Source organism: Andrographis paniculata, unplaced genomic scaffold (genome assembly GCF_009805555.1).
Source record: "Andrographis paniculata isolate CXL003 unplaced genomic scaffold, ASM980555v1 Contig98END, whole genome shotgun sequence".
In the NCBI taxonomy this organism is placed as follows: Eukaryota; Viridiplantae; Streptophyta; class Magnoliopsida; order Lamiales; family Acanthaceae; genus Andrographis; species Andrographis paniculata.
The window spans coordinates 2,783,643-2,796,534 of NW_026137637.1; the positions used below are offsets into that span (position 1 = coordinate 2,783,643).

A 12,892-nucleotide genomic window follows, 5' to 3' on the forward strand; every position below is an offset into this window, starting at 1 on the left:
ACATGAAGTGTCTTACTCAGCTCTGCTATTTTCTCGGACTTGAGATTTCTGACGCTTCAGATGGCATATATCTATCTCAGGCGAAATATGCATCTGATCTCATATCTCGTTCAAGTCTGACTACCTCTCGAGGGGAATTGCCGATTTGCTCCTTTCGACGGCACTCCACTAGAGGATCCATCCTGCTATCGGCAGTTAGTGGGATCCCTAATATACTTAACGGTCACTTGCCCTGACATAACTCATGCGGTTAATGTTGTTGCTCAGTTCATGACTAATCCCCGGACAGTTCACTATGCTGCTGTGTTGCGCATCATTCGTTATGTCAAGGGAACACTCCTACACGGTCTTCATTTTTCTGTTGACTCTACATTGGTTCTTGCAGGTTTCTCTGATGCTAATTGGGCAGGTGATCCGACTGATCGTCGCTCTATCACAGGTTATTGTTTTTTTATTGGGAGTTCCCTTGTTTCTTGGAGCAGCAAGAAACAAACTCTTGTTTCTCGCTCCAGTGTAGAGTCTAAGTATCGTGCTCTTTCGGATTCGACTTCATAGCTCCTTTGGCTTCGTTGGCTTCTTTCTGATCTCAGGGTTCCTAAACTTTCTTCCACTTCCCTCCATTGTGACAACACGAGCGCAATTCAGATCTCTCATAATGATGCTTTCATGAGCGCACCAAGCATATTGAAATTGATTGTCACTTTGTTCGTCAGCATGTTCGTGCAGGCACTGTTCATCTATCTTTTATCTCTTCCGAAAATTAGACTGCGGATATCTTCAACAAGTCTCTCTTCCCCGGCCGATTCTCCACATTGTTGAGCAAACTCAAGTTGGTTTCTAGTTTACCACTTTGAGTTTGAAGGGGGTGTTAGGATATTTTTTATATATTGTCATTTGGGATCCACATATATATGCCTATATATATGCACTATCTTTTTAGATTAATATACAATTTCTATTTTTCGCAAATATTCAAATAATTTGAATTTCGAAAATAATATTTAATGTAATATTTGCAAGAGAATAAATATTTGATGTGACTTTTTTTAAAACAATTTATCGCGTTTCAAAACTTTTAAACATACATATGTAAAGAAAGCCTTTGAATGTGTGTGTTTTTTTTTTTTGTTTTTTTTTTTTTTTGTATTAAGTTTGGATATTTGAAATTTTCATTTATACGATTTATTTTTTATTTTTTTTGTGAGTTAAAATATATATACTATATATTTTTAAAGAACGTGGAGTTCAAATACCAAACATTTTGGAAAAGAACTCAAAAGAAATATACCGGCGACCTTTTATATTATAGCAATGCCAAAGCTTAAAGAAATAGAGGCGTGGTGAAATTCAATTCAATGCATGACGAGACGATCGGTGAAGGAAGCATGGAGGCGTGTCTGCTATCAAAAGTGCAATTGTATTATATTATATTATATTATAAATTTAATTTAATAAATTAAGTAAAGCAAATTAATTAATTAATTAATTCCAGCCAAAGAGGCAGCTGCTGTATCTCTCTCTCTAAAACTCCTCTCTCTCTCTATATATATATGTATGTATAAATTTCTGCAACTCAACTCAACGGAAAAGTAAACCCTTTTCATCTCTAATAATTTGTTTTCCGGCGACGGCGGCGGCGAAGATGACGGCCGGAGTAATGGAGGTGACGGTTGTTCGTGCTCGAGGTCTTAAAAACACTGAACTCTTTGGTATGTTTCAAAATTTGTGCTCATTTTTTTTTTCATCGAATGTGTTTTATGTTAGATTTTGAATATATAGTACATTAGTACTTAGTAGTATTTATGATAGTTTTTATTTAGGGTGTGTTTGTTTGGGGGTTTGGATTTTGGATTGGGATTTGAATAGTAAAAATTTTGAATTTGAATAGTTGTATGATGTGATATAAATAGGGTTTGATGTGATGTTTTGAATGTAAAATTGATTTTTAGTATAATATAAAAAATGAAAAATAGGTGTTTGATGTGATGTTTTTGGGGGGAAAAAATTGGATGAATAGTAGAAATCCTCCAAAATCCTTCAAACAAACACACCCTTAAAAGATTGGTCGCAGATCCTGTGCTAATCCGTGAGTCAATAGAGTTTTGATTCGAAGGATTAGCATATGCCATAGAGTAACTAATATATATTGTGTTATAAAATAATATATATTGAATTAAAATATAATATGTATTGTATTATAAATATACTAAAATATGGATAAATATAGGTTGATCATTCGTATATTATATGCTGATCTGGTCAAATCAGCACCAGATTAACAAGTGATCTATGCTCTAAAAGATTAGTAAACTCTTGTAAATATGTATACATTTTTACGAAATAAGAGATTTCAATTTCATATTCTAACATTAAATATAATAAATTTAATATGAAATATAATATTTTGTATTAAATTGCTGACTTTGTGTAATTGAATGAAATATATATATATATATATTATATAGTGTATTAACAAGTGCATATATTGTATTATATTTTTTTGATAATAATTCTGGAATAACGTACCGTCTAAGATAAAAATTAAAATTGTACAAATCAACTCAGTATATATACCTATACATTGAAGAAAAGCATTTTCGAGATTTGTTTATTTAGTGATTTATTTATTTATTTTAATTTTGACATTTTGAGATAAAATAACTATTTATATGGTATTACGAATGAAAAATTATTTTAAATATAATATATTTTTTTAAATAGAATATTTTTTTAAAAGAAATTAATAGATTGAATAATACACAATTGATATATACATTATAAATAAATTCTGCTTTTATGATTTTAATTATGATATTTTTTGAAGTTAAAGTCACACATGATTTTAATATTATAAATATAAAAATTAAAATGAAAATACAAACTAAGAATACACACTAGAAGTTGTTTGGAATTTGATTTTATATGCTTATTTTGTTTGTTTGTTTATTTTTTATTTTATTTTTTGTTTGAATAGGAATTTAAATGTCGTATTTTATGAAAAATAATACTATTTCATACATAGTTACAATAATTACATGATAAAAAAATTAAAATCAAACAGCAAAATAACACTACATTAATTTGCATGCATTTTCAAACACATGTAAATATATATTGAATTAAGTAAGAAGATGAATTAAGCATTACGGTTATTGTTTACGGCATTTTGAATCTAAGTCTTTTTTTTTTTGAAAAAAAATAAATTTAAAAATAATTAATATATTAAATATATTTATTATTTTTATATTATTTATACAATTTTATACGCTAAAATAATATTTTTTAAAATAATTTTACAAAACAAACAAAACAAATATTAACTTTAATAAATAATTATAAATAAAAACATTTAGCGTGTATTTATTTGGGGTTTGTTTGTTTTATTATTTCAAACACAAATAAATATTATTCAGTAGACAATTTTTCATAAAAATATTATTTTCTCTCGTAAAAAATACTAGGGTTAGATACATTACATCAAATATATTTTAAGTGTTATCTATAAAATGCAAAATGAGTCAGCTCTGTCTTAATGAAGTTGATAGTTGTTACTTAAGCTAGTTTGGCTAACTGATTCAATTAACTAATATTTGACAAAAATAAATTTAATATTAGTTGTTTATACATAAGATAATGATAAAAGATATTTCTATTTTATTTTTTAAAATATTCAATTATGTTCTTTGGGCTTTATTATATTATTTTTAAATTTTTGTTATTAGTTATTAAAAATTATAAAAATATTATATTTTTTAGATTTAAAAAAAATAATGTATTTTTATAGAAAAATATAAATATTTATTTATTTTATTGAGAATTGTGTAAAATATAAATTAATAAATATTGTATACTTATTTTTATGTTAATTATTGATTAATTTATTAATTCATTATATTTATAACTTTCAATAAATGTATTTTATTTTATTCATTTTAATAAAAATTAATAATATTTATGTTTTTTATTTAATTTAATTTTAATAAATTTATATAGTTTAAAATAAAATAGTGACATGTAAAAATAAATAATTTCAATGATTTTAAATTTATAAAAGTAAATTTATAAATTAATATATAAAATATATTAAAATAATTAATATATACTGCAATCAATATATATATGTTAACACTACAAAAAAATATTAATTTTGTAACAAGATTTTTTTGTTCTTAAATCCATTTTTTCCGTTACTAATGATCTTAGAGATGAAATTAGGGATAGAATTACGTTAGCTACGTGAACTTTAGGAACGAAATTCCATTACAAATATACTATTTTTTTGTAGTGTAAAATGGTGGATAGGTTTGTTTCTTTTGTAAAAATTTCTTACTTATTTTTCCAAAAAAATTAATATACTATACATATTATTATTTTTGTATTATTTACATAATTTTTTACGATATAATTTTTTTTTTTCAAACCAAAACACAAAATAAACACATATGTTTAGTTCAAAAGGCTATTTCAAAGCACTAATTTTCCAAATACTCAAATTAGAGTATGAATCAGCTCCTGATTCGGTCAAGTCAACATGGTGCTGATTTGATCGGATCAACATATACTATAGGGGTGATTAGCATATATTTATATATATTTCAACATATTTATAATATATATATATATTATATTATAAGTTAGCATATGATATCTTATAACACAATATATGCTGAGACATGTATAGTTATATGTTGATTACTTTTGTGACATATGCTAACTCGATCAAATCAATATCACGTTTAGGATGGCCTCAAATTAACTATTTGACAATTTCAATTAAAGACAATTGTTTGATACTATATGAAAAAATATTTGATTTAATACTTTGAATAAAGAAAATATTTTTTATGTAATATTTTAAATAAAAATTATATACTTGATATAATATTTTTAAAATAAATAAGATCTATCTTTTTTTTATTTTTTTTAAAAAAATTAAAACATTCACATTTAATTTTTTGTAAAAAATATTTTAAACATTCATATTGATATTTTTTTTAGGTAGTTTTTTTTTTTTTAAAAAAATGTAGATATTGCTTATTAAAATAATAAAAAAAATCAGGTGGTACCGAAATTGCTTATGCCTTATGACACTTTTGAAAAATTTGATATCTTTTGTTAACAATATTTTATCTTAAAATATCATATTAAATATATATATATTTATAAAATATTAAATCAAATATTAAACTTTTTACTATTATAATTTTTTTTCAATATTTCAAAACTTTAAAAATTATTATCCAAACAGAAAATTTTGCCCCAAATTTGAATTTTGTGGTGGAAATAAGTAATTTATTATTAGAGCAGATTGGAAGAAGTTGGATATAAAGTACTTACCACGCCAACTACGTACCTAAACTCTATCGTGACTTGCAATTTGTCAATACATCACGTTAACTAAGTTAGGTCAATACATGTAATAATAATAATAATAATAATAATAATAATAATAAGAAGAAGGGTTTGTTTGGCTTTAGTGAAATTTTAATTTTAATTTAAATACTATTTTAACGTGATATTTTATAAAAAAAAATATAATATATTTTTATTAAAAATAATGTATATTGAATAATATTTTTTTTATTTAAAAAAAATAATTCAAAATCAAAATCAACACACTTTAAATTGAGTATTTCAAATAAAATCTTTTATATATATACAGGTCGGCAGTGGCAGAACCATAATACATTTGAGAGGAGGCAAATTTTATTTATTTATATTATATTACTCCCTCCGTTCCGGATATTTTGTTCGCTTTACTGTAGATACATGAATTTAGAAGGAGTATAATTACTAAATAATTAAAAATATATTAGTGAAAATAATTACCGTATAATAAAAATAATTATAGATTAAGATTAAGATAACTGATTATTATAATTAAAATTAAAAAAATTATAAATTAAACTTTTTAAAATAATATTAAAGTGTATTATTTTTTTTTAAAAAAAAAAAGAGAAAAAATAAGTGAGACCGGAAATAAAAAAGTGGATATGAGATGTGGGACATAGGAAGAGGAAGTACAAAATAACAAATTAAAACAACATCAATAACTATATATTATGATTATATATGTTGTAAATTTTTATTTTTATTCTTTTAAAAAAAATAATACAAGTTTTCACTAAAAAAAATTATATTCTCTCCGTCCCAAAAGTATAGTCTTGATTGTGTTGGGTACGAGATTGAAGGAATATTGATATTATATTGATAGTTGGTAAAAAATATGAGTAAAATACCTTTTTGCCCTTGTGAGTGTATTAGTGTAAAAATTAGTTGCAATTGTGTAATATTAATGAAAAAGTAAATATAATTTTATAGTGATATTGTTATTTATGAAAATAAGACTATTATTTTAGGACAGACAAAAATGATAAATAAGACTATTGTATTGGGACAGAGGGAGTATAACACTAATTTTTATTATCACTATTATTATTTATTTATTTTAAACATCTTTTATATATAACTGTACGTACATATATATGTTTTTCTATAAATAAATAAAAAATAAAATAAGGATGAGGTGGGGTGGGGTGGGGTGGGGTGGGGCAAGGGGGGATTGCAGCCAATCCTTGCCCCTGAATAACTCCGCCCATGCCGGTCGGATTATGAGTTAAAATATTTTTTTTAACCTGATCAAGTTTGGGGATAAAAAAATTCTCTTCAAATTTTGCTTCATTCCGAACCTATTTGAATTAGCAATTTTATAAATAAACATTATATATTTACATTATTATCAATATTGTCTGAAATTCTTATCTTATATATATTTTTACGAAATTTATTAGTCTAATTAAATAATTTTCATATATACAAACTACATTTTAATGAATAGAGAATTATTGTACGACGGATGCAGGTAAAATGGATCCTTACGTAGTTATTCAATACAAAAACGAAGAGAGGAGAAGCACAACTGGTCAGCGAAAACGGCGTACTGTATTGTCTCGAATGCAATGTTGTATTTGTATTCAAGGTCCGTCACTTATCACTTCTTTTTCGTATTTTAAATCATAGGATATAAATAAATATTATTTCATATATCATTCAAATTTATGTTCGTAAAAATCTTTTATATTCTAACTTCATTGCTCCTAGATTTTGAGACAACATGATCGTTCAACTTCTCAATTACCGAAAAACTTCCACATTTTTTCACATACAATTCCCTTATTTTCATCACGAGTTTTTGATCGTCTAGGCGTGAAGGACAACTTATATATATATATATATTCCGCATCTTTACCTCGGTCTGGCTTTCATCTTGTCATTTTTTACTAAGGTGTGTTTGTTTTGTGAGATTGTTGGAAAGAAAGTTTTTTTTATGTAAGATATAGAGAATTGTGTAGGAAATATAAAAACAATGAATGTGTGTAATGTATTAATTTTTTTGAAAAAACTTGTGGGGAAAAAAAAAAAAAAGAGAAAGAACAAAGTGTTCGGATCAAAGAGTAATAAAAATTAATTTTTTATTCATAATATTTTCAATAAAATATATAACAGATATTATAGTTTGTATTTTTCATTTCCAATTTTTCTATTACTAATATTTCTTAATAAAATATATTATTATTATTTTTATAAAACATCTAAAAAAATATTACAAAACTATGGGTGTGTTTGTTTGTGGATTTAATTTTTTGAATAATAAAAATTAAAATTTGAGTAATTGTTTGATATAGATAGATGTTGATGTGTTATTTTAAATATTTCTTAATTGACTCGATGCTCAATCAATTGAATATATGTTCTATATAGGACAAGGTGGGCACAACCCAATGTGGAATGAGAATTTCAAATTCGAAGTAGAGTACAAAGCCGGAGGAGAAGAACAACACAAGCTTCTTCTCAAACTTATGGATCACGATACCTTCACTCACGACGACCATCTTGGACAAGCAACGTATGTAATTATGAATCATATTATCGTTAAATACATACTATTAAGGGTAAATTTGACTATATCTTTATTTAATTTATCAAGAAATCATCATTATTCGATCTGGTTTAAAAATTACATGAGAGTTATTTGTATTTTGTAAAACTCCACATGAAAATTTCATCAATTCAAATTTAATGGATAATATGTCTCATATATTATGTCTAGAATTGAGATAGACTATTCAATTTAGTCAAGTATATGAGACATATTATTTGCTAAATTTCAAATGATGGAAAATTTAATCAAGGTATTATTTTACGACTTCATGGAACAATTATGATATAATGTAATTTACCTTTTTAAAAAAATATCTTTAATATTTTGCTCGGAATTTCTCTAATACTACTTAGTGAAAACTTGTCGATGTAACAATTAATTTTAGCAATAATAAAAATAGTTATTGAATAAGATTTTTGTATAGAAAATAATTGTTATATATAATATTTTTGAAGAAAAATTGACATAATGAATAGTATTTTTTCTTCAAAAAAATCAAATTAAAGTGAGTTTTTCCAAAATAACACTAACAAATATATGCATACATGTCATTCTAAACATACATAAATTATATTATGAATTTGCCTCGCTTCATTTATGTGCATGTGCGCAAGCAGAATCTATTTGGAGGAATTATTCGAGGAAGGGGTAGAGAACGGGAAGGCTGAAATCCATGCACAAAAATATCGAGTTGTTTCCAGCAACCAAACATACCACGGAGAAATTGAAGTTGGAGTAACCTTCACTATCAACGCTGTAAGTGTAACAACGCAGAAGATTTGCAAAATCCTAATTATATACTCTCCCTCAATCCCACATACTACGTACATATTGTCGTTTCTGTCCGTTCCACATCTCATGTCATATTCTTTTTAAAAAAGAATTATACATTTTAATATCATTTTAAATGTTTTAATTTATATATTTTAATTAGTTTTTAGTTATCTCAATCTTAATCTATAATTATTTATATTATAGAATAATTATCTTTTACTTATACATTTTTACTTCTTTACTTATTATATATATGTATTTGTTAATTTGTGGGTGCAGGGAAAAGGGAGTATGAAAGGGAGTATGAGTGTTGCTCATAAACATGAAAATGGAGGACATAAGAAGGAAAGCCTAACCTAATTAGTTAGTAGTTCATATGTAACATCCATTATTACAATTTATTGATATGGTAGTTTACATATACATATGCTTAATAAATTGTGTGTTTGATTGAAGGTTTGAATTTTGAGTTGGAATTTGAATAGTAAAAATTTTAAATTTGAATAGTTGTATTATGTTATATAAATAGATGTTGATGTGATATTTTGAATGTAAAATTGATTTTTAGTATAATATAAAAAATAAAAAATAGGTGTTTGATTTGATGTTTTTTGGGGGAAAAAATGGGCTGAATAGTGGAAATCGATGTAGTGAAGAAAACCAGCCATATCCGTGCACCTTATTTGCATATTACATCGACAGGCCAGTAAAAAGAATATTTACTTGTAAGATTATGATTTTTTGTTTTTGTTTTAAATAGTAAAATTTTCAATTGAAATAATTATTTTATTTGATATAAATATGTATTGATGTGATGTTTAAATGTAACATTAGATTTTAGTGTAATAAAATAAATAAAAAATGAATATGTGATTCGATATTTTTGAAAAAAAAAAAAATTGAAATAGTAAAATCATACAAGTAAACATAGCCTAAAACACTACTTCCAAATACCAACAAAAGAATCTCACACACAAACCACAGTTTCCTTATTATCTTACAATACTCGAAAAACACACACACACGAAAAAATACTCATCGGTAAAGAGTTCCAACGTAGACAATTGAAAAATCCCAAAATGGTATGCACAAATTATCTCTTGGGCAAGTAATGGGGTCCGTCGATTGCTCGTTTCAATAATTGTGATACTCCGGTGTTGAATAGTAATTAAAATGAATTGAATAAATTATTCATTTCAACAATGTGCACAATTTTTTTTTTTAAATCCACGTTTAGAGTTGAACATATTTGCTTTAGAGTTAAATATACTTCTGTAGGGTTATTTTAGGATAAATGACTCCTGAGAAGTTCACTTGACAAAACCCTAGAGTTACGTGGGCTTGTTTTAAGATAATTTCAAAATAGGTGACTCAATCTAATTCTAACACGTTTGGACTGCGTGACTTGCGGGCCGGAGTGTTACAATAATACAATGTTTACATGATGTTTACTTTGATATCACAAGCAAAACTCATAAGGTCCTTACTATATTTTTAATTTTTTATAAAAATAAATATACAATTAATTTATAATAAAAATGTTTCAAGCATTTTGAAATGCAAAAATAGTATTCTTTCGGAAAAAAAATTAGTATATCATAAGTTGTGTTCTTTTGGCTTTTTATTTTATTTTATTTTATATTTTTGAAGTAAAAAATAATTATTGGATATAATATTTTATATAAAAAATAAATATTATTAATATTCTTAAAAATAAATTGAAAGCTGAAATAGAAAAACTTCCTATAATTACAATCACAGTAAATAATAAAAATATATATATATATATTTATAAACTAGTATTTTGATGAATTTAAATTTTTCAAGTAATAACTTTGATTCATCTAATAACATAATTCTAAATATAAAATTTAGATAAAATATAATTAGTAAATAATTAAAAAATATATTATTACAAATAATTATTATATAATATAAATAATTGTAAATTAAAATTAAATAAAATTAATAATTTAATTAAAATAAAAATATTATTAATTTTAAAATTTAAAATTTGATTAAAATATATAATATATATTTTATATATATTTTTTTAAAAAAGCAAATAATGTGAGATAACCAACAATAAAAAAAAAAGAATATTAATGGCTCAAAGTTGATACTCAGTCCAATGCCTTTCCGGCCCTATGTTCCATCAATCAAATTATAACATGAGGTCACCCGCGTTGCGGGAAAAATTGCAAAAAATATGTCAAAAACGTATACCGCATTATTATTTTTCTTTTCTATTTATCTTGCGGCCAAAATATTTCTCACATGTTTGAAAAAATTGCAATTTCTATTATTTGGCTGTGTGTAGCCGCGCGTGGTGTGAATATCACGTGCGAACAAATGACATAAATAACGATTTTTGTAAATATAAGGGATATATTTTGCCAACGAAATAAATACATGACAAAAATAATAATAGAGTATAAGTGTGAAATAGTTTTTATAATTTTCTCTCTAAAAGTGTGAGTGTTTGTCATGGATTCAAATTCCTTTAACGTCGTTTGATCTTTCCTGTCGTCACACATGATTCTTCTGATATAACTTACTTTGTAGACTATTAAATTCAGTTGGATATTTATTTAGAGCATACTTAAAAAGTAGATATTGTAAATTTTCATGTCATAAAAAAATTATACCCACTTGTCTCACATATTGTCTTTTTCTTTTTTAAAAAAATAATTATATAATTTAATAATATTTTACATAGTCGATATTTTTTAATCCGAATTAAACTAAAGGTGTGTTTGTTTGTGATATTTTAAAATCTATATTTTATTTATTATATTATACAAAAATCTACTTTTACATTCTAAACATGACAATAGTGAATTTACCCAAAATAAAACCCCACAAACAAAACACATCTTAATTAGTTATCTTATTATAATTATTTGTATTGTATTATAATTATTTTTATTTCTATATATTTTAATTATTTACTCATTATGTCACCTCCTAAAATCCTGTATTTGTGGTATATAAATCCGACAAAATAGATTAGACGGAGAAAGTACAATTAGTTTTATTTTTTTTATTTTTTTTAATTATGATTTATTTATTTTATAGAAAAGTACAAACATGCCCTTCAATTCCTCTCCTTCACACTGAATTTTCCTTTCCTTCGTCTTCCTTTTCCGATTTTTCCAGTTAGTGATATATATATATATATATATATGAGAGTGTGTGATTGTATGTCTAAAAATAATAAATCCTATGCATATATTATGGTTATTGATGAGCCCCAAACCCTTGAAATAGATAAAATGTCGAAAATATCGATATATACTACATATCATGTTTATTAGAACTCCATTCATTTTATAAAAGCATGCTCACTTTTATAATCTACTCTATATTTCTGGAATTTCGATCCAACAATTATTATCTTAATTCGGAATTTACTTTTTGGTAGAAAAAAAGTTTCTTGAAATTTTTCGTAGTGAATAAAAACCACCTAATCTTTAGAATCCTTGTTTCGAAGTCGATAAATTATACCTCATCTGGTTGAATCATAACGACTTACTTCAATTTTGACTTTATCTTCCGGCAGTATCCGTATAAAACTACGTCGGATCTTCCCTGAAACATAACCTAGAACCAGACCTTCATTACCTAACCGAACCCGGAACATGAGTTATGCATTGATCAACATATCATCTTAACTAAAAAATTTATCTTTTCTAACCTTCAATATGAACACAATCTAAACCTACCTAACAACTATGGATGCCAATCTTTGATGATTGCACGAGTTTCTCCAATATCTCAACCAATAATGAACCGGATCATGACAAGAAGTTACTAACATCAAAAGATTGATCTTCTCAAACAACAAAATCATGCATTCTTCTTCGTCAACATTAAGCAGACATGGATAAATTGAATGTTGATGGTATTTTAATTAAGTTTGAGATTTAAAAATTTGAAGTGTGTTGGATCCTGAAATTCGGAGGTTCTAAGAACGTTCGTCGATTTGTCGGTGTGGGTTCCGGAAGTACTCCAAAGAGCCTGTCCATCGTCGGATTGGAGGCGGCTCCTACGATGGAGCCTGCACAGCTTCGATCGTCCACAAGGCTTCGAGCCTAAACGACCGATTTCAATGGATTTAAACTAACATCTACTGGAAAGCGGATAAAAGTATATAATTCGAATTAAAATGCATTC

At 25.4% G+C, this 12,892-nt stretch overlaps 1 protein-coding gene across 1 annotated transcript; it reads left to right on the forward strand.

Moving 5' to 3' along the window:
* The first annotated feature begins 1,536 nt into the window (after positions 1 to 1,536).
* Positions 1,537 to 9,264, forward strand: LOC127243933 (16 kDa phloem protein 1-like). The gene is made up of 5 exons (XM_051264179.1): positions 1,537 to 1,709; positions 6,863 to 6,979; positions 7,762 to 7,906; positions 8,560 to 8,698; positions 8,996 to 9,264. Exons 1-5 carry the CDS (start codon positions 1,643 to 1,645, stop codon positions 9,074 to 9,076), a joined length of 549 nt encoding a protein of 182 aa, XP_051120136.1. The 5' UTR covers positions 1,537 to 1,642; the 3' UTR covers positions 9,077 to 9,264.
* The last annotated feature ends 3,628 nt before the right edge of the window (positions 9,265 to 12,892 follow it).

Coding starts and splice junctions, on each gene's coding strand:
- LOC127243933 (XM_051264179.1), top strand. CDS start 1,643: ATGACGGCCGGAGTAATGGAGGTGACGGTTGTTCGTGCTCGAGGTCTT. Junction 1,710..6,862: donor TAAAAACACTGAACTCTTTG/GTATGTTTCAAA, acceptor CGACGGATGCAG/GTAAAATGGATCCTTACGTA. Junction 8,699..8,995: donor TAACCTTCACTATCAACGCT/GTAAGTGTAACA, acceptor TTGTGGGTGCAG/GGAAAAGGGAGTATGAAAGG.